The 22,711-nt window shown below is 31.2% G+C and overlaps 1 protein-coding gene and 1 long non-coding RNA gene across 2 annotated transcripts; both read right to left on the reverse strand.

Moving 5' to 3' along the window:
* Positions 1 to 663: 663 nt before the first annotated feature.
* LOC107024051 (SH3 domain-containing protein 2-like) lies at positions 664 to 4,976 on the reverse strand. The gene is made up of 10 exons (XM_015224932.2): positions 4,770 to 4,976; positions 4,173 to 4,292; positions 4,014 to 4,083; positions 3,777 to 3,928; positions 2,562 to 2,663; positions 2,137 to 2,337; positions 1,965 to 2,027; positions 1,736 to 1,888; positions 1,552 to 1,626; positions 664 to 1,028 (listed from the first exon to the last, which is right to left on the reverse strand). Exons 1-10 carry the CDS (start codon positions 4,827 to 4,829, stop codon positions 912 to 914), a joined length of 1,113 nt encoding a protein of 370 aa, XP_015080418.1. The 5' UTR covers positions 4,830 to 4,976; the 3' UTR covers positions 664 to 911.
* Positions 4,977 to 17,004: 12,028 nt separating this feature from the next.
* Positions 17,005 to 18,350, reverse strand: LOC114077887. Its single transcript, XR_003579244.1, has 2 exons — positions 18,240 to 18,350; positions 17,005 to 17,306 (listed from the first exon to the last, which is right to left on the reverse strand). It is a non-coding gene; the product is annotated as an uncharacterized LOC114077887 (long non-coding RNA).
* Positions 18,351 to 22,711: the final 4,361 nt, after the last annotated feature.

Here is a 22,711-nt window from a genome sequence, read left to right on the forward strand (position 1 = left end):
GTTTTATCCTTCTATAAATATAGCATTCTTGCTCATTTGTAGAACACACCAAGTTAGAGAGAAAAAATCATTTTGAGAGCAAAGTGAGTTATTCCATAGACTATACAAGAAAATAGTCTATGAAGAAAAATAGTGTGAGCGATATTTTAGTAAGGTGGAAACCAAAAGAGTGTTGTTCCTTACGAGTGTGCAACAGTCACTTTGAATATTGTATTCGTGACTACACAGTGTAAAATTCCTTACTGTAGTGATATCAGTTGCTCCTCTTGGCCCGTGATTTTTTCCTTATTTAGAAGGGTTTCCACGTAAAATTCTTGGTGTCATTATTTTCCCATTTTATTTCCATTACTTTTACTATATATACTATTGTGCTTGTCCGCGCTTTCCCAACACCTTGTTGGTGGTTTCAATTTCCAAAATCCTATAAAGCCTTGTGAATTTTTTCATGGTGGTTTATCATCCACTTATATAGATAAATAAAGTTATGGATCTTTCCTCAAACATTTTCATGATATCTTTAAAGCTTTCATTACATATTTTAAGGTTCAAACCAGTTTTGACAATTCTGTTTGAAATATAAAAAGGCTTTCATGCTTGCCAGAGAATTTATCATCTACAACCAAGAGCACGACCTAGTGTTCAATGATTTGGAAAAGAATACCATGGGGGACCAACATTCAATTCTTAACAAAGACAATATAATTAGTGATATCTTCACGTCTCCCTAAGATTATCAAAACAAAAAAATTGAGATCCCCATTCTGCACGGTCAAATTGAAAGAAGACAAGAAAGCCAAAGCAATCATCCTTTACAGCAAGAGTCTGATTATACCATAACAGTCAGATGCACAAAACTATGCATGGAACTACAGTCATAATGCCGAAGTTGCAGTCAACATACATGGCAATGTCTAGAAAACTTCAGCTACCTTGGTTGCAAGAATGCGTTCTCGTCTTTCTACATACCCAAATGGGAACCAACCTCCTTTTCCCTTGCACTCACCTTCAGCCCAACCATTGTTTGACACCTTTGGACAAACATATGAACCAATGTCAACTAAATATATGGACAAGGAACAGAATTTAGAAAAAGGCAAATCTCTGATCAATGTGCATCCCTTCAGAATACACTCGCTACGACATAATGAAGAGAGTTACAAAATTATCATTGCATAAAAATACCAAACCTCTAAAATACATTATAAATGAATCCTCCAAGAATGAAATGGGTACTCGAAGCTATATGCTAGCGCTAGACTACCATGATTACTATTATTACCAGTTGAAAGAAAGCATGCTGCCTAAGTTGTGGGGACTCTTGCGTCCGATTCTATCTAGTTGACAGTACATCACTAGATACTAACATGCATCATGGTCTCAAAAGGTGATCATCTTCTCAGAATGTAGTATCTAATGATGTATTGTCAACCAGATACTCATGGGGAGGGATTGGAATGTTTGCGGGGTACGGCATTCTCAGTGTACTACTGTGACAAGAAGGCATCAGGAAGAAAAATAATATATAACTACAGACGAAGAGATAAACCTTACTTTTCTAACAACTACATAGTCACCAATCAATAATGTGAGCTCTACATCTGACTCAGCTTCATATGGGTGTACGACCTGCAGGAAGAGATGCACGAACAAAATAAAAAGCTATAACATAAAAGCTCAAAGAGACTAATCCATCATGATTCATCTTAAGAAAAGCGAGAGGCAATATAATCATTACCTCTGCCAAGTAATACGTTGTCCCATCTATGGATCCATCATATGACTTAAAATGAAGGCCACCATTAACATCAGTATAAGATGGGGGAGGAGGCATCGTATTATCTGTGGCTGAACTAGGAGATGCTTCAATTCTTTGACGCTCCGACATCATCTATGCACTCGAAGACTAGTAAGATACCTATGCTTCACATCAAGCAACAAAAAAATTGATAAGAGGAAGAGTGTACCTCTGCCTCAAGCTGATCAAGTATCTGTAAAACTCGCTCATGATAATGGCGCTGTGCCTCAACCTTGAATAAGAAATAAATGAAGGGGTTCACATGGAGATTTCTGAGTGATAAAGATGAAAAAAACATTAAAAACTTTGAACTACAGTAGAAAGGAGAAACAGACTACTACCATGGCTATGAGTCGTTGGAGTGTTAACCTCTGTTGTTGAGCTTCAACAGCAGCCATAGAAGTAGAAGCTTCTTTGCCCAAGGTAGCCACGTTTGACTTTAGGTCCTTAAGTTTTGCTTCAGCAGCTTCCATCTTCGATACACTTTCCGGATTACCATTGGATTCCCTCACTTTAGCCTGGCGTCTGGAAACTTCTATAGCCTGACTTGTCCCGAAGAAGTTTGGGATATATACAAAGAATAAATGACTATCAGCAGTAGTTTAGTCAATCAATCAACCAGTGCACCACACCTCAGTCCCAAAAATCAGTTATATTTTAAAAACAAAAAACAGTATACTGACAGGAATGATTAGCAAGGAAGAGAAAAATCGGTGATAACAGAGAAAGGACTTCAAATGAACACATTTCCCTTCTTCAATGTTACCTGAGCTTCAGCTTCCTGTCTCACTCTATCATAACGTTGAGCGAGATGTCGAGCATCTTCAAGTGGAGCTCCCACAACCATTGCTCTTAAAGGCTCAGCAACCTGAAGTTTGAAACTTTTAATCAAGAATTCAAGAGAATGTCCATACTTCGCTTACCATTTCATGAATGAATTGAATTATATAGAGAGATCTAAGTCAACTTATTTAAAAGTTCTTTGTGCCACTGCTCGCTTGGTAACAAGTGAATTCTAATTTCTAGCTTATGATATTAACTCATCTCATTCAGATATCAAGTCAAGGAAGTCTAGAAAATGAAATGTGGGTTACAATGAAACAGCTATGTCGTTATTATGACAACTAAAAGTTAATTATAACAACAATTGGGCCATTGTTATATCAAGAAAACAGAAAAGGATGAAAAAAATAAAAGACTGTCTATAAAAGTTAGCATAGATCTCAGCAACCATAAACTAGACCTACTCGATTAAATTTATCGGGATAATGTTTTGACCTTTATATTTGAGTTTAAGATATCCCAAGCAAATTGAGCAAGTTCAGTTGGTGATCGTCAGACATATGTACTGCAGTTTTTCAGGCACGGGTGGCTGAATATAACTGCTGAAAATGTCTTCAATATTGCGCTTACTTATGACATCCAACTTAATTTTCATAGTAAAAAAATACAGTATAGGTTTACAAGTAACAGTAAAGATTGACATTGACATGTGTTGCATCAGAAAGGAAATTGGAGATCAGGAAGCAATGATAGCAGATTAACTGAATGCTATGACATAGTCTATTCTTAACTATCTTACATTACTTCTAATACAAAGGAAGGAAAATAGAAGATATGAACTGAATAAATTTAACGCATAATATCAACCTATGTTGCTCGGACTCTCCAAAATTGCAATTGCACCCATGTGGATTCTCCAAAAATGCACTACTTTTGCCGAGTCTAACACGCACCCAGTGACATTTTTGAAGAGTCTAAGCAACATCGATATCAACAACTCAAAATACCTTTGACTCCACAATTTAATAAAGTAAATTTCAAATCACAGTCCACTACCATATAACCTCACTTTGTTTTTCTTATTTTTTCCCCCAGTTTAGCCTCAACTAACACCTCCTATTCCTTTGCACAGAAAACAAAATTTGATGATAATGAAGAAGGATCAACTAAGTTTAGGGTGAGAAATTTTATCCCAAACCTGCGTCCCGAGGGCCTTTAGTAGATCCTCACGTTCCTTCTCAATTTCACCTTGAGCCCTACTGTAACTTAATGCTGCTTTAGATAACGTACTACCACTTGTACATTTGTTTTCAGCCCCATATTTTCGGCTATCCTCTGACAACCTAGTACCTATAACGAATTTATGACATCAGTGAAACATAATAAGCCTTAGAAATTACAGATATATATGCAAGAAGTAACTAGAGGGACTGACCAATTTCAATTTGCTTTGAGGCAGTGATGATGTAGCCTTCAACACCTCGGATGATATCTCTTTGGAAATGCTAGTGATAAAACAGTATAACGAGGTGACATAAAAAAAAAAAAGAAAAAAAAGAGAGATTGTAAAATGGGGTGGGGAGTGTTGTCAAACCTTGCCGGCACGAGTAGAAATGTACAGCTTCTCAAGTTTTTGATGCTGCTGCAACTCTACTTCATCAGTAACACTATTATCTGGTCCACCTAGTCCACTAGAGAATTGTTTGAAGACAGCCTAGCAAAGAACCAAACAAAGACACATAGTCTAAAATCTTTTGATTCAATATATTGAGTCTCCAGAAACAGCAAAAACCATACTCCGTCCTAATTTATATGAATTAGTTTGACAGAAAGATGGTTGAAACTTGTGATTTCAAATGCTAGATATCATTTCATTAACATTTTAAAGTTAAATTACTACTACTAAATAGAGAAAGCGTGTCATTCTTTCACCTATTATTAAAAGTATAAAGCAAGGGTTTTTGCGGTACATTATTCAGCCAAAACTAACTAGTCACAAGAGCAGCTTGAAGAACATACTCCTCCCTCTGACCCACAAATTCATCAAACTGATTTCTCTTAAAATCATGTATAAACTACACAAAATCTGGAAGACTCTACTCCAAATACAATATTTATTATTATTATTATTATTATTATTTGCAGAAAAATTAAGAATATAATTAGGGTTCATTAGAGAGAGAAAGGTTACCTGTTGTTGTTTGGCTACTTGTTCTCTGAGCTTTGTAGCTTGTTTTCTGATTGATTCCATCAGTTTCCAAAGAAAGAAGAGGGAGAGAGCTGTCTCCCCAACTCCAACTCTCTTTGACACTTGTTCCACTTCCCCCTCTTTCACTTCCTACTTGCTATCTCCACCTTCTTTTCCCCTTTCTTTTCTTAAATTTCTCCATACTTATTATACTTTTGTCCTTTTTATTATTGTTGTTCAAATAATAATATTTGATAAGTACCATTAATTACCATAGATGTCCAACCACTCTTGGTGGATTTGGTCGGGCAGATGCAGAAATAGTACTTCAAGATCCATTACGTGTCCAAGGACTTTTGTTCTTCTTGTCATCTGTTATTTTGGCACAAATCTTTTTGGTTCTTAAAAAGAAACAGTTCGAGAAGGTTCAATTTGCCAAAATAAATTTCTAGATTCGCAGATTTATTGATATCAAGTACGTAAAAAGAACCAAATTCTTGTTGGCGATTATTTATGATAAAAAAAAATGAAATTATGAAAATTCCATTGTCTTATTTATACTCTTCTTCAAAATCTACATACTATGTGGTACAAGGGATTCCCAACATCTCGTAGAATTGACAATTTAAATAACCCAAACTTTATACAATTGTCAAACTCTAATTCTACTATAGTAGAAAAGCTCTATTTCAACATGTCTATTTAGTGTCAATAAATTAAAAATAAGCGCATTTGAGTCATTTAAATCAATGAAATTGATATGTATTAAGCTACTAGGTGTCTATTATTGCACCCAAGCATATGACACGTAGCACACAACTTTTTTGCAGCTCTAAAGCTTTCTGCTCTTCCATGACCCTAATGCTTGAATAACTCATATGCATCTCCTTCCCTTTTTTTCTCCGGTGGAAAGCTTTCTAAAAGAAAAGACAAACATATCCATGAGAGACCTTTACCTCTTCTTTGGTTGTGTTATCGTCTTGTCAATTTGTCGACTTTGTTTTGGACTCTCGCAAGTATACTTCTTTGTTAATCTGATGGAATAATCTAGGTTGTTAGGATAGTATTATAAATGTACAATGTTTGTAAGTGACCTTTACCTCTTTCTCTGTTTATGTTGTTGTTGTCGATTATGTTTTGCTATTTATTAATCAGAATCTAAATATTCTTTGTGTATTTCACTTGTGCAGTAATCTCAGTGTATAGTGATTGGAGCGCTTTGCAATTTCTTGAATTGTATGGACACGAAACCTCTTTTCAATTTTAGATTGAAGATTTGATTATCTTTTTGTTCAAGTTCATTTTTTATGGTTGATTTTACGATCTGAAGGTGGATCTGATAATTACACAAATTATCATTATTATATGTCTGAAATGACTGGTAATGAATTGCTCAAAAAAATCACGCTACTCTTTACTTTTTCATATTTTTAAGCTTCACTCATTCATAATTTTTTTTACTTATAATTTCCCAAATCTGTGTTGTGTGAACATTTTATTTTTTGGTGTCGGGTGAATGTGCAAAAGTTTTTGGTGGTGTATTGCTATGAAAGAATCAAAGTGTCTTTGATAATGGAACTTACACATAGGCACTAAACAATAGTTTGATTTATATTCTTTATCAGAATTCTTTTGAACTTCCTCCGTTCATGTATGGGGTTTTCATCGGAATCAATTTTCTGGGTTCTTGTGGGTTTGGCTTGGAGTTTCTTCCCCTTATTTCATTGACGTTTTCGTAGTTGATTTCGAGGATGCAGTTGAACACATTGTGCTCTCTCACATCTGGTAAAGCGATTTGAGTAGTAGTTAGCACCTCCCTTGAAAAGTCAAGTTTTTTAATTTACAGTAGTCTCTCTCAAATTTAAGGCAGGTAAAGTAGTAGGGTTTTGCTCTTTTCAGTTAAATCTTTTCTCTTGCTATATTTGATAGTGTTAGTTGGAATATTGTTACTTGTGAGTTTTGACGTGGAGGACTTGTTATCCTTCTAAATCTACGATTTATTCTTCTTTGTTTTATAGGCATAATTTCTGTTATAGTGTAAGTCACTGTTTGGGTTGAATGTTGTTAATTTGCTTTGTGGAATTTAGAGAAAGTTGAATGTAAGGTCTCTTTTTAGTTAAATTTGGCTATTGATTGATTTGATTCCACTCTGGAGTTCTGTTCTCTCTATCTCCGTGTGATTTGGGGAGAGGGGTGATTACTTCCAAAGCTTTTGAAATTCATAAGTGAAATTTCCTGTAAATAGCATGGGAGGGCTAGCGCTTAGAGATCATCGAATAAATGATATCTCATATAAATACTGACACAGGGCCACTACTTAGCGAAAATATTTGTCAAACTGATTTTGTGGAAACACAGGAAAAACTTGAAATGCCCATGGAAACTATGACATGTTATTAGACTGCTTTATTCCCTTATTGTTATGTAGGAAAAGAGTGTGGTTACTATTTGTTGTTTGACACTCATATTTCCATTTCAGTGTTGAAACCGAATATTTCTATTGCCTTTTTGTCTAAGCTTTCGTAAATTCACATGGTTACACAATAATATCATATGTTGAAATTGAAATATAGAGCTCTATTTCAACATGTCTGTTTAGTGTCAATAAATTAAAAAATAAGGGCATTTGAGTCATTTAAATCAATCAAGTTGATATGTATTAAGCTACTAGGTGTTTATTACTGCACCCAAGCAAATAACACGTAGCACACAACTGTTGCAGCTCTAAAGCTTTGTGCTCTTCCATGACCCTAATGCTTGAATAACTCATATGCATCTCCTCTCCTTTTTTTCTCCGGTGGAAATCTTTCTAAAAGAAAAGACAAACATATCCATGAGAGACCTTTACCTCTTCTTTGGTTGTGTTATCGTCTTGTCAATTTGTCGACTTTGTTTTGGACTCTCGCAAGTATACTTCTTTGTTAATCTGATGGATTAATCTAGGTTGTTAGGATAGTATTATAAATGTACAATGTTTGTAAGTTACCTTTACCTCTTTCTCTGTTTATGTTGTTGTTGTCGATTGTGTTTTGCTATTTATTAATCATAATCTAAATATTATTTGTGTATTTCACTTGTGCAGTAATCTCAGTGTATAGTGATTGGAGAGCTTTGCAATTTCTTGAATTGTATGGACACAAAACCTCTCTTCAATTTTAGATTGAAGATTTGATTATCTTTTTGTTCAAGTTCATTTCTTTATGGTTGATTTTACGGTTTGAAGGTGGATTTGTTAATTACACAAATTATCATTATTATATGTCTGAAATGACTGGTTACGAGTTGCTCAAAAAAATCATGCTACTCTTTACTTTTTCATATTTTTAAGTTTTACTCATTCATAATTTTTTTTACTTATAATTTCCCAAATCTGTGTTGTGTGAACAGGGCTCATCGTTTAGAGAAATATTAGTTGTTCTTGTATTATCCGATTTTTTTTTGCGAATTGATAGGTGTGTTTTTTTCTAAAATTTTTTAAATTCTTTCATGCCTTCATTTTATTTTTTGGTGTCGGGTGAATGTGCAGAAGTTTTTGGTGGTGTATTGCTATGAAAGAATCAAAGTGTCTTTGATAATGAAACTTACACATAGGCACTAAACAATAGTTTGATATATAAATACTACTAGACTAAGATTTAGAATTCAAATTATTGGTAATGTTTAAGTAATATTCATTTACGGGTTGGGGAATCAATAGTAAAATTATAGTGATTTATGTGCATATCACGAGAGTTTGAACTTTGCTCTCGACTTGAAGTCGGAAAAGTATTTAAGTGGGATCATAACAAAGGAGCAGGTAGATACTCTTCAATTTTCTCGACGAACAACTGAGATTTGGCTAGCTAACTAACAGGGGATCTTTTACTATTAAATAAATGAGTTTTTCCTTGATGAAAAGGATCTCTTTTAGTTTTTAATCATACAGCCCAGACTCTTTGAATATGTTGTGGATGAATTCTCTATGATAAGAATTATGTTGTTTTCTCCTTGGGAGTTCAAGAATGCTCCACTGAAGAAAGATTTAAAAGATATATTAGATATAACTTTTTTATATTGTGATTTAGTTGATTAAAATATAACGTATTATACTCGTGTGCGCACATTCATAACCTGCCTCACAAGAGATAATTTATCGCACAAGTAGGTACATCTCCAATGGCAATCATAAAATCTCTACCACAAAATAAGGTGAGTTGAACTTTGGATGAAATGATTTCCTTTGCCTATCTTCTTAATTAGAATATTTGACGGAACCCAGGAGCAATTCCAAAAGAAAAAAGTTCATGTAATAAAACTTGGTGGTTGGTATTAGTTCTTTAATACATCATAGTTTATTTTGGCTTTATTTGCCATTTTGTACTGCTTCTGTAACCTTGTTACTTCAAAGTCCTGAACTTCTTCTTTTTAAATATTAGTAAAGCTTTAAACTTCTGTATGTTGAAACTTTAATGCAAGCACCTTGATCTGCACATCATTAAAAATGCCTTTATAATCTTAGTTACTTTAGTTCCAAACTTTCGAATGATATTGCTTGGAGTTCTACTACTCGATATTAAAGTAAATTTTCTTAAACTTTGATTGCCAAGAAGATACACATATAAAGCTCAAAAAGAAATTTGTCCGATATTTAAGATGACCAAGTCTCATCGCTGAATTTGATCTTGGGTTCAAGAGTTGTAGTACATGATCCCCATTTCAGAGTAGGTGACAAATTATTGTCTTTTTGGATTACCTAACGTAACACTGGCAACTCACACTTTCAAACATTCAAGTTTCATTCTTTTATATTTTTCTATGTAAGTTGATGTACTTGAATGCAAAATATTTACTATTTCAAATTTATCGTGGCGTGATTTCTTTCTTCAATCTTACTGCTATAGCACCAAACTGTACTGCGTTATGTATTTACTTTTGCCTAAACTAAGCTAGAAAAGTGCACTAGAAAAGTTTGACTATATGACACTTCGATTATATTTTAGACTTTTTAGCACGATTCAACATTGTTTATGCATTTTGAAATACTATGTTTATTTGATTTTATTGGTATAAGTGAAATTTCTCCTTAAGCACAGTACTGCTCTTATTGAGGAAGACGACTTACTGAAAGACAAAGCTAATCCGTCGTTGGATGAGGGGAAAAAAGACAAGAAAGATCTTATATATTATATAGAAAATAGAGTAGGAAGCATAATCGAGTAGTAAGCGTTAACAAAACTATAAACCAAGAAAATGTTGCAGGAAGACTAACTATCTAAAGCTTAAAATGACATAAATAAGTGAAATCTCATGTAAATAATGAGAGATGACTGGCGCTTAGAGATAATAGAATAAGTGAAATCTCAAATAAATTGTAAAGCAGGATTGGTGCTTAGAGAAATGATCTGTCAACTGATTCTGTGGAAGCATAGAAAAAACTTAGAAATGCTCATGAAAACTGCAACATATCATTGAACTACTTTATCCCCTTTACTATGCTGGAAAAAAGTGTCATTATGATTTGTCACCTGACACTAATATTTTCATTTCATGAGTATTTAGACCAAATAGATCTGTTGTTTTGTTCGTCTATTCTACTTTGCTTCTATTATTCTACTTTCTTGCTTTTGAATGGCTATTTATGATTTTTTTTTACAAATGTTAAAAGACAAAATTGCATGAAGAAGGGCAACAAAGTGTTGGGTACATTTTTCATTCTAAACAGAACAGTGCTCATCGGTGTGACAATATTTTTTTCTTGCAATGACTGCTTTTGGAAGATGTAAATTGTTCCTCATCAAATTGATGTACCCTTGTGTTGATTGGGTGTGAAAAAATCTATTATGTTTTAAGTAAAAATATTTATGTGAGCATGTTTCTATAATTTCATGTCAACAGTATTCTGCAGTTAGCATGTGATGATCATTTGATCTGATGTTTACATGTATCCAAGTGTTTTCAGCAATTTTGTATCAGAATAAATCAAATTAGATAAAACAATATTAGCTTACACTATTTTAGGCCCGTGCTTGCACAGACAATTACTCCCTAGTACTGTTATAGATATTGCGTGACAAATTTCTTTAAAAATATTCAACTGTTTTATTATATGTATAAGTAAAAAATAATCGGGCTTACAAGCATGGAATTGAACTACAGGGTATAAAGAGTCATTTAATTCAAACCTCTTTATAAAAATAAAAAAAGATCAAAATTATCCTTGAATTGTTTGAAATAACTCATTTATACCTTTTATGCAAAACTATCCTTAATAACCACAAATACTCTTAAAGTGTCAATTCACCCTGGCAAAATCCCTTATTCTCAATAATGTTGTTCTTCCTAATTCAATTCTATTATAATTTCTTTTTAAAAAGAATAAAAAATAGTTCTTTCATTTTTCTAGTTTGAGTTATCGTTCAGACTTTGAAATTTCAATTTTGAAGTGCATTGAAGTTCGTTTGAGATAGTAATTGTTTGTTGAATGATCGAGTTCATTGCTTGAATTTTAATATCATCAAATTCGAGGCTGAAAGTTCAGTTCTCAAGGTTAAAAGATGTGAAGCCATTATTTTGTATTGAAGCTCAAAAAATGACTACTCATTTTAAAGCTTGTTGGTGGAAAATTTCTAGCTTTTGTTGAAATTTTTTAAGTGCAAAATTTGAAGAGACTTAACTTAACGTTACTAAAAATTGCTTGGATATTGCAAATGAGGCTAGAAATTGACATTTAACAACTATTTTTTTGTTTGAAGATTGACGTTGAAGATTTGAGTTGAAATCCCAAAAAACTATATGAAAGAGTCCTTAAAAGCTTGAATCTAAAAATAAAATTTTTAAATCTATGACCCTAAATTCCAAACGATGAATTTGATCATTCAACACGCAATTACAACTGCAAACAAACTTCAGCGCACTTTGAAATTGGAGTTTCAAAATACGAACAACAACTCAAACAAGAACAATGAAAGAATTATATTTGATTTTCTTTTTGTGATAGGGGTAAAGAAGGAAGAACAACATTATTGATATGAAGGTATTTATGTTAGACTGTCTAGGTGGATTGTCATGTCAGCTCTATTAGCAAAGATAACGTTTTAAGGGTATTTCTGATCCAAAACATAGACGATAAGGGTAGTTTTGATCCCAAACATAATTAACGGGTATATATGAGATATTTCGAATAGTTAGAGGGTAATTTTGGTCCTTATCAATTATAAAAAAGAGAGAAATACATTAAGTCTTTGGCAACACAACTTACTTTAGAACTTAAACTATATGAGCGTTTAAATATCTCATTAACATCTTTGAAATGATTTTTTTCCACCATGAGACTATAACACCACACTCATCCACTACATCATAGCCACATAAGCGCCACATCATAACCATGTAGGCACAACTTCATTAATTTTTATATCTTTTTTACTTATTCACTATTTTTTCTTAAATACTTTTTAAAAATAATTATATCAATTAATTAATTTATAAATACATATCCCCCCTCCCCCCTTTATTCTTCATTGTTGTTCACCATATCTCAACCTTTATTACGTTCTTTTCTTCTTCTTCTTCACTATCCAACTCTTTTTTTTCAAATATCTTTTAGAAGAAAATTCACTATAATATTCACATTATCTTCTTCGAACCCTCATCGCGAATTTATTTTTTTGGAGAATGAATTTTTTTGAGAGATAATTTTTTCTTGATAACTCAAATAAGAAATGAAGATTGCATAAGAAAGTTGATTTAAAAAGTATAAATTCTATGAGAAATGTTTAAATGGATCTAAAAATTGAAATGGATCACTCAAAATTCAAGAAAGTTTACATTCGCGAAATTGATATCAATAGTATATAGTGAAGTTGCTGTAATAAAATGAAACTAGTATTAAATTTGAGGGATTATTAAAGAATTAGTGAAATGAAAATAGTGGATAGAGGTGGGGATGAAGTTGGAGGAGGAGGTGTTTCAATGAAGAAAGAGATGTATTGAGGAAGACAACAAAATGAAAAAAAATTAAAGAAATTAAAAAGAGGACCCACTAATTTTATTTACCTCTAAATAAGAAAATTTACATACTTTTATAAAGTTAATATATCAAGAAAAACTATTTAAAATATATTGGCCAATAAAAAATATCAACTTAAAAAAAATAGTTTTTGTTTCTCTTTTTTCACCCAGGTTTAGTAGAGTACACTCACTCTCTATGCCACATCATTCCTTAGGAGGGGTCTAAATCATTTAAAAAATGTTGAGAGGGTATTTAAACGCCCGTATAATTTAAATAACAAAGTAAGTTGTGTTGTCAAGTTTAAAAGGATTTTTATGTGTTTTCTCTATAAAAAATTTATATTATTTATATAAAATTAAAATAAGAGAAAAAGAATATAATATTAAAATTATTATATACATTTTAGATATTGAATCAAGTGACCTTTTCATGTATTTACTTAATTATTAATTTCTCAACAAATATATTACACATGTATATCTAATCATATAGTCCATAACTTTATTATCAATATTGTTAAATAAGTGTCGAATAATACATATACTAGTGACGAAGAGCCCGTGCACCAATATATATTTATAATAATTTTTTAGCTGTAAAATAAATATTATTAAATTTTTAATAATTCTAAAGTAATTTTGATTAAATATTTTAAAATTTTTTAAATTAATTATAAATATTTGTAATAGTAGTAAATCATCTCGCTCTTCTTTCTCTAAAATCTTATGTGAGTGGACACTATCCTCTTTTTTTTAAAAAAAATTGAGTACAATATTAAAAATTATATCATTGTTAATTCATATAACATTTTGGTTATTTTTCTCATAAATTATGTCAGTTAAGTGAAATATTTTGTATTGTTGCATTGCTACACTAATTTTTAAATTAAAATTTCTATATATAGTTTGTTTTTTAATCAAGTAGTCCTTTTAAGTATGAACTTAGTTATTTTGAGGTATTAATAAAAAAATACATTTAAATTTAATTCTTTATAATTTATCAGTATAAAAATATTTTCTTTATTTTAAATTAAATATTATTTAAGTATATCATATACTACTCATTCTAAAAAAACAGAATGATTTAAATATGATTGCACTTCAAAATATTTCATTATGCTAGTCTTTTACATTTCATTTATTGTTTTTATAGAAAATACTTTTGAAGAATATTTCTTTATTAAATTTCCAATAACATTGTGGAAATTATCGTGATAGAATGATTTTTTTCTCACTTTTGGGGGCTTTTTAAATTTTATTTTATTACCGTGGATAAATTTTATCCTATAATTAAGATTTTTGCATATAATAATTAGTTAATGCTAATATAAATATAAATTACTTTAGATCTTCTATGTAATGATGCATGTCAGCAGCCTCTTTAAAATTAAACGCCTGTGAAGTAGGCCCCATACTCTCAAGATAAAGTGTATAGAGGAACAAAATAGTAGTCGGCTGTTTTGTCTAATTTGGGAAAAGCACAATTTCAGCAGCACAAAGTACAACAGGTTAGTAGCAAAATAATTATAAAATATCAAAACTACCCCTATGCCCAAGTAGGCATGTTGACGGGGAGGAGCTTGCTTTGTGCAAACAACTCCCTCTTATATAATAAGAGAATACACAAAAAAAGATGCAGTTTAAATTTTAGCAAATAATTTACGTGAATCTTCGTACTTTTTATATTATTGTGAGTATATCGTACCTTATATTGGAATGATCATCCGCTTCTAAGAAAAAAATATATTAATTCCTTTACATCATATAGATATCGATTTAAATTAGAAAATGTGTTGTTACTTATGCAACTAATAAGATTGCTCTCATTAGTAGCCTATTTGGTCAACTTTTTAAGAGGTTAAAAAGATTTATTTTTTAAATATTAGGGGTATGATTAAGTTTTTAGGAACCAAGAATGCTTATTTTTTAACATAAGGTGTATGGTCAAGTTTTTGAAAGACTAAAAACACTTATTTTTAAAAGTAAGGTATATATGATCAAGTTTTTTGAGAAAAAATAATTATATATGCAGAGTAGAAAAAAAAGTTTTCCAAAAGTTTAAAAAAGGATAAAGATATTGTTAATTCGATATGATTCTTTTTATAGTAATAAATAATGTGTTAGACAACCTAACTAGTCGGACCATTCTCTTATAGCACGAATAAGTCGTGAAAGGATATTCCTACTTCCAGTTATTTTCATGAGTCAATTTGTTGTAATCTGTCTTTTTATAACCTCTGACACAATTTAATTTTAATCTTTCGTCATCTTGATTCCTAATACCCAAAGATATCTAATTGAATTCATTCACAAAATCTTCCATCTAAAAAAAAGTTATGTCGTTACGGCTAGCTTCATGAAACCAAGGAAGGAGCAAATTTTAGTGAAAATAGAGATGTAAGAAAAATTCCCATTTTTTTTAAAAAAAATTGCATCAAACTATCTTTAAAATTATTATCTATCAATATCTACAGCTCAAGCATGATTTTCAAATATATTGATCAAACACAAACTATTTCTAATGAAAGATAGACATAATACATAATTATGTTATATAATTTGCTCTCGACTCACATTTATATTATCTAATTTCAGGTGTATATAAGTAACACTAGAACATAGAGATGTAAGAAATATACATCAAACTACCTTTAAAATTATGGTCACTCAATATCTACTGCTCAAACGTAATTTACAAATATATTGATCAAACACAAATTACTTCTAATGAAAGATAGGCATAATACATAAATATGTCATATAATTTGCTCTCGGCTCACATTTATATCATTTAATTTCAGGTGTATATAAATAATAGTCGAACTTGTGTAAAGTTAAAGAAATAGACACACACGTTATATGCGGCGTTTTACATGATAATTTACATTCTATGTGGTATGCTTTGTAGATTATGTCATGTAGAACTCATGCTTCTACTTATTTAACTTTATATAAGTTTAAATGTCTGCTTGTACACTTTTGAAATTGAAGAATAAAAACGTGAAACAAGATCAAATTAAAAAATATATTTATAAATTATGCCTAAAAATATATTTTCTTTAAAGAGCACTTTAAGAATTGTTTTTTTTAAAAAAAAATTGATCAAAACATGCTAAAAGAAAAGTCTCCCCAATTTTGCCAATGATGACGGCTATTAATTAACACTATCATTATGAGAACACTTTCTCCAGATGCAAATACTATAGTACATTATTAATTGAAGCTTCTAAAAAAAAATTATTTGATTGATTAAGCACATTGGTGACGAAAGATGGTCAATATTCAAAAGTTCCTGGAAGAAATAAATTAATTTACTATTAGTTCTGTACATATAAACTCATATAGTAAAAACTATAAAAATATACTACTCAAGACGTTAATTAACAATATATACACATACTTATATTTAATTACAAATGAAGTTTTTAAATTACAAACATGACATATTTAATTAATATTTATTTTTAAACATTATCTATTTTTTTATTTTAGTATATCATATTTTGGATATTCTGTACCTATTTTTAGGGGACGATTATCATGTATTAAATTTATCTCACTAATTAATGGTTATTACTAAGTTTTAAAGATATTTTTTAATCTTTCCACCTCTTCAGTTTTCCAAGAAATTATTACTTCAAAAGCTGTTTTATTCTTTTGAAAACTAAAAACTTCTCTCTTTCCTTTTCTTCTTCATTCTTCTTTCTTCTTACTCTCTCTGAATTTTGTTCATCTTAATTTTCACTGTTATCTTGTACCTTTAAAATTTTCAAACGTGAAAGTTGTTCAATATATGTTGTTGTTCATCTGAATTTCACCATTGTTATCTTGTACCTTTGAAATTTTCAAACGTGAAAGCTGTTCAATATATGCTGGACAATACTAGAGATCATATAAACTAAGAATCAAAAGGTTTATGTAAGCAAGATTAAGATACTTTAAGAATACAAATCGTAAATCAATTAAATTTTTTGATCCAATTTCTTTCAACAGACCTACTTTAAATTCAACCCACCTTCAAAGGGTCATGCAGTATGCATTAGATTTTGTAATTTTGATAGTTTTGTAAGAGTATGATTACACACCAACCTTACAACGATAATTACATAAATATCATATTATAGATAATAACTTTTGAATACTACACCAATATTGAAATCATAGTTTTCTATTATTAACATTTACAATTATTTCATAACCATTTACATAAATAGATTTGTACAGAAAAAGATTAGTTAACATCAATAACTCGCAAACATGAATTTTTTTTTATCATATAATTCATCTTACCAACATAAAACTAAAAGTTCCAATTACATAATGTTTTAAGTAAAAAAAATAAAAAATACTATACTTGAGCTTGATCCGGCAATTTGGGCAAACTTTCTTGTTATGCTTGGTTGTACCACATTTACTACAAGTGACTTTACTTCTCTTGCATCTTTCTTCATTGAATCCCTTCTTACGATCATTATTTGGTGGTCTGTCTGGTTGCTTTCTTGCAGTTGGTAGTCACATAACCGCTTCCAAAATATTCACCAATTTTTTCACCTAAATTTTCACATCAATTACACCAAATAATTTATAACACCAATCATCATAGCATACATATTTTGAAATTATGATATTATATTTTAGAACAATATATACACAAAATTATACATCAGAGTATTATTTTGGTGTCATTTACTAGAAACAAATATACCAGCTTAAGTACCACATCACATACCTTAACCAATTTGTGGTAATTCACAAAATCAGTTAAAACATACAATGTACTGCTGCACCGATCTACGTATGAAAAGTAATCTAACATTTAATAAAAAAAATACACCAACACATTGATCAGAGTATTAATTTACCACCAACTTATAGAAACAAATATGCTAGATTATGTACCAGATCACATATGACCAATTTTCAAATTATTATCTACACCAATTCAGATCAATAAAATACACCAAAAGATTTACAAAAAAAAATAAAATTGAAAATTGTATTTCATATACCAAATAATACAACTAAATACACAAAAATATGTATATTAAATTTAAGTTGAAGTTGGTATGTGTACACCATATCACATACCAAATGAAACTATTGATAAACTTTGTTAACATTCGACATGCAACATACCAATTAAATCACTTAAATAATGATTTTACATTAACTTGGCGCTTTAATCAATTTAACCTTTTTTTTAAAAAACAAAAACTTATCCGATTCATCAGATTACAACCAAAATCATATGATGTTGTTGTATTACAACAAAATCGTTAGTATAAAACAATGAATAAATACCAAAAAGAACCAACACAAAGATTATGTGAAAATCCTAATAACATTCCACAAACAATTGCTAAATCTTAATATCTATTTAATAATTAAACCTTTTATAGTGCACGAGAACATTAACCAAAATCTTATGAATGTATATTTCACCAAATTTGACAAATCCAAAGGAATTACTATATAAAAGGTTACCCGATGAGTTCCAATGCTCGCTGAGATGAATTAAATTGAAAAAATATTGTTCTACATATTTGATCATTGATCTTAGTTTGGAAGAGAAGTTTTATTTGAAGGAAACCTTTCTTTATGTGATATGATATATAACAAATTAGAGTAAATCAGGAAAGGTTTAATAATTGGAGAAATTTAAGGGATATGGAGAATTGTGGATGACTTGGTAAACGTTTTTTTATTTTTAATAAAAATTCCAGTTTTGAAAAAAAAATATTGCCATTCAATTGAAAAAAAAATATTGCTATATTCGTGTAATTAAAGCTACTAAATTGTATACTTAAGTATTTTACCCTATAATATAACTATGATAGAAGTATATTACATAGTCATATTGTTAGTCTAATATTTAGACAATTGAGATTCTAATATCACAAAAATATCAAGATTTTTCACCTTTATTTTCAACTTTTAGAATGATCGTAGTATAAATTATATTATTCATATGGTACGTCGAATAATCATTCAACGTGAAATTTTATGCAATTTTAACTTATCTGTCGTGTATAAGTGCTATTTTTATCTTTTGATTCGGTCTTTCTTAAGTAAAGGACTTCAATATTTTTAATATGTAAATTATATCTGAAAAAGTTGAAGTTCAAAATTAATGGTGAACATGTCATTATTTGATTTTTCGAGTCAAGATGACATCTACTATAATCCACCAGTAGGTAAGCCAACCAGTAATCCAAAACACCAAGTGAATATAAGGATAGAAAGAAAGTGGAAGTTACAATTTAACAACATAAATAGAACAACATGTTGAAGCAAACCAAAATAATCTATATAAAATATCCTTTCCAGAACCCGGAGGTCACAAGTATATAGCTTTTAATATAAAAAGAGAACAAGTCTCAAAAGTGGACCCAAAATACAAGACTTGTCTAAAAAGACAAAATACTATCTAACAAAGTACAGATAGAGACAGGTAAGTCTAGAACGTCATGTGCTTACCCTCACCTCTAAACTACAAGTGCAATAGGCTCGAATATCAACACAGGTAGTTGTTGCTCGGACGTGCATCACGAAAAAAATGTGGAGTACAATATGAGTACCAAAACAACAGGTATCTAGTAGGTATCATAGGACAACTGAGCAAGAAAAGTAAAAGCAATATAAAATGCTAGAATCTAGACATAACATAGATAAAAGAAAAATTTTAAAAATATGCACACGAGTGTACTAAGAAATAAACTACATAAAACTAACAAAACCTAACTGGACCCTACAACCTAAAAGGTATACACTCGTGCACAAATTTAAGTAAGAGTCAAAGTGGACACATATGCCCGAAGGGTAACCAGAAGAGCTATATCTACTAATAACAAGTGTCGATCAGTCTTGAGCCGTAGAAAGATTAGTCCAACCCTTGAACCACAGATAGCCTCCCAAATAACCAATAAGAATCACCCATAGACAAGGAGTGTGAAACCTAGACTTGAAATCGTGGATACTCTTCAAAGAGGCAATAAGCTCTAGCAGGTGTGTATCAACTCCGTAGAGAATAAAGATCCCCATCATGGATTGCGATTGAAGATCAGATATCAAGACCTTTAATCTGCGACCAAATATAATAAACTCTATAAAGGATAAGTAGCAAATGGTCAGACCTTTAATCTACGACTATAATGGTTGTTGAAGGATCTCGAATCAACTCGTTAACATAAAACCATCGTAGAATGACATAGATTCCTAGATAATAAGTACGATACTCTAAGTTCGAACAAAAATGCGGTTCCAAGTCGCCAAGCGAAGATCGATATCTCAGTCATAGCATAGGGGGCCATAGAAAGAGGGAGAAATAGATGGAAGGTCATTGCATCTAAGTGACTGCCTAATTTAAGGCTAATTCTGTCAGAACAAGTATGCTACATCAGTCTAAAAGGAACTATACCATCCAAACAATGTTAGGTTAGAATAAGGAAAACGACTCCAAATATTGCAACTGTATGACAAACACTAGTCTTAGCTTAGCGAACATGCTCAAACACAACAATGATAAAAACAATGAAGGAATACCACAAGATAAGGACAATCACAATTAGCTACTAACATGCTTCTTCTCCTGGAAAAGCTTGAAATTAGCCCAAAACACGAATTATAAGTAAGCTAACATGATCAACTAAGTACCTGCCCCAAATTCACAAAAATCAACATGTTTTCACATAATCAAGCTCGGTATAATTAGGATAACTACGCGAGTTCTAAATCACGTCTCTGGAGCTTTTTCATTATGAATGACCTTCGAAAGTCGCCACACTATCAATTATAGAATCACTATGGTAATACTAATGTTTAGATATTATATTCAATTACAATGGATATGGACCAAAATTAGAATCAAAATGAGAAATGTGGAACCCACACTAAAATTTCTTGACACGACTCTATCAAAAGGTCCTAATTAACTCTCAAAACTTATGTTCCAAAACATAACACAATCCTAGTCTTGAAATAATTCAAACAATCAACATGTTATAATTCACAATTTAAAGAATAATATATAAAAGAGGTAATGCAATCCCAAAACAACATAATTTAGCTCAGGTGAAGCCTCTTTGACATTCCTCGACTGATCATCCTCGTAGCATCAATGTTTCCAAATGTACCAAATATTAAATCACCTTAATTAGATATGCAAAAGTCTCAAAATTTCTAAAACAATTTTATGAATAAGTGCTGATTGGGTTTGGGTTTTATTTAAGAAGAACAAACTGTCACACCCCGAGTCTACACCCAGGACGTGGCTGGCACTCGAAGAGCATTGCTAGCCCAAAGCAAACCCTTGACCTGACTTACTTAACTCAACAGAAGATAATATTCATATCTATAACGATCAATGAACTTAATTGAATTGAATATTAAATTAAATGAGAATGTTTTAAAGATTAAACATTCAACTTGGCCAAAAATGACAACCCGTGTCTTAACAATAGAAATAATAATGCAAAGACCCAAAGGACTAACATGTGACTATCTATGAAGACTCTAACATAACTAAGATGGATGTTTGGACAAACCTTACAACATCCCAATGATATAAACCAGAAAGCAAGTAAAGAGTCCTCAGGAATGCAAGAAGGCTCACCAAAAGACTCTGAATGCTCAAGTTGGATGAACAAACCGCTGGATACTGATCCTGGTTAACTGCGTATGCATCATAATACGATGCAGGCCAACTGACATCAGTACATTGAATGTACAAGTACGTAAGTTAGAATGCTAAAAACATAGGCTTGAAAGAGATTCAGAAAGAAACATTTACCTGACTCTTCTCAACTCATGATTACTTAACTAAACTCATTTCATTATAAAACAGGTTAAAACAGATGCAGTATAAAGAAAAGCCTATGTAAAGACATGATGTCAAATCTGTTTATATAAAAGGATAAAACATAACTCTGATTGTATGTAAAAATACAATAAGCTGATGCATATAAAAATACAATAACTTCTGGGGAAATTTTCTAACCGACAAACATCACTATAAGACTAAGTAATGGTACAGAACTTTAGCTCACGTTTCCAAGGACCATCCTATAGAACCTGAAATACTAAGTAGATCCACTAGTCTATGCTAAAAAAGCACTAAAGAATCATCTAAAAAGTATGATCCTTTCTCTGCCCATGATGACTACATGATTTGTTGTCACGACTGGAGTCTAGACCCTAGCCGAAACTGGCATCGTTGACCTCTCAGAGGTCGCAGACAAGTCTACATACGTCATCGTTACATCATCTACGTTAATTTTAGCAGAAAATTTGAGCCTTTTTGTTTACTTAGAGACTTCATAGTGAGAAACTTTGAACTCGCATAACACAATCTACATAAACTCATGAGCGTTCACAACAACCATCTACTATCAAGATAATCAAATGAAAGACATAGTCAATATTTGTATAAAATATAGAGTTGCCAAAATGGCACCAATACAATATCTGAAAATAATTGGGAAAGAAAAACTAGTGGAACATACTCCACTAGCTAATGTCTACGTCTGATGCTAGAATAAAATAGTAAGCATCCTCGAAAGTATGAGGGCCTACCAAATCCGGATGAAAGCTTCACGTCCGGATAACTTCAGCGTCGATTCGTAAGTTCTAGAGTCCAGCTGCATCTGCACCTAAAAGTAGAGAGTTGTATGGGATTAGTACACACTTGTACTAAGTATGGGTATATGCAACCACACACCAAGGACATGCATGATTAAGAAGAGTTCTCTCCTAACGATATGAGTTGTGGAAAGTCAAGTCAGTGGACTTGGAAAAATCTGATCAGGAAAGTCATGCTATGAGAGTAACATGCATCATCATACATTTCATTTTACAAACAGCATATAACATATTGCACATATCATATCACATAGTTCATATAATTCCTTCATATGCCATGAGACCTTGGAATCATAGACTTGACATTAGGACTTCCCAAA

This window comes from Solanum pennellii, chromosome 7, assembly GCF_001406875.1.
Source record: "Solanum pennellii chromosome 7, SPENNV200".
Lineage (NCBI taxonomy): Eukaryota > Viridiplantae > Streptophyta > Magnoliopsida > Solanales > Solanaceae > Solanum > Solanum pennellii.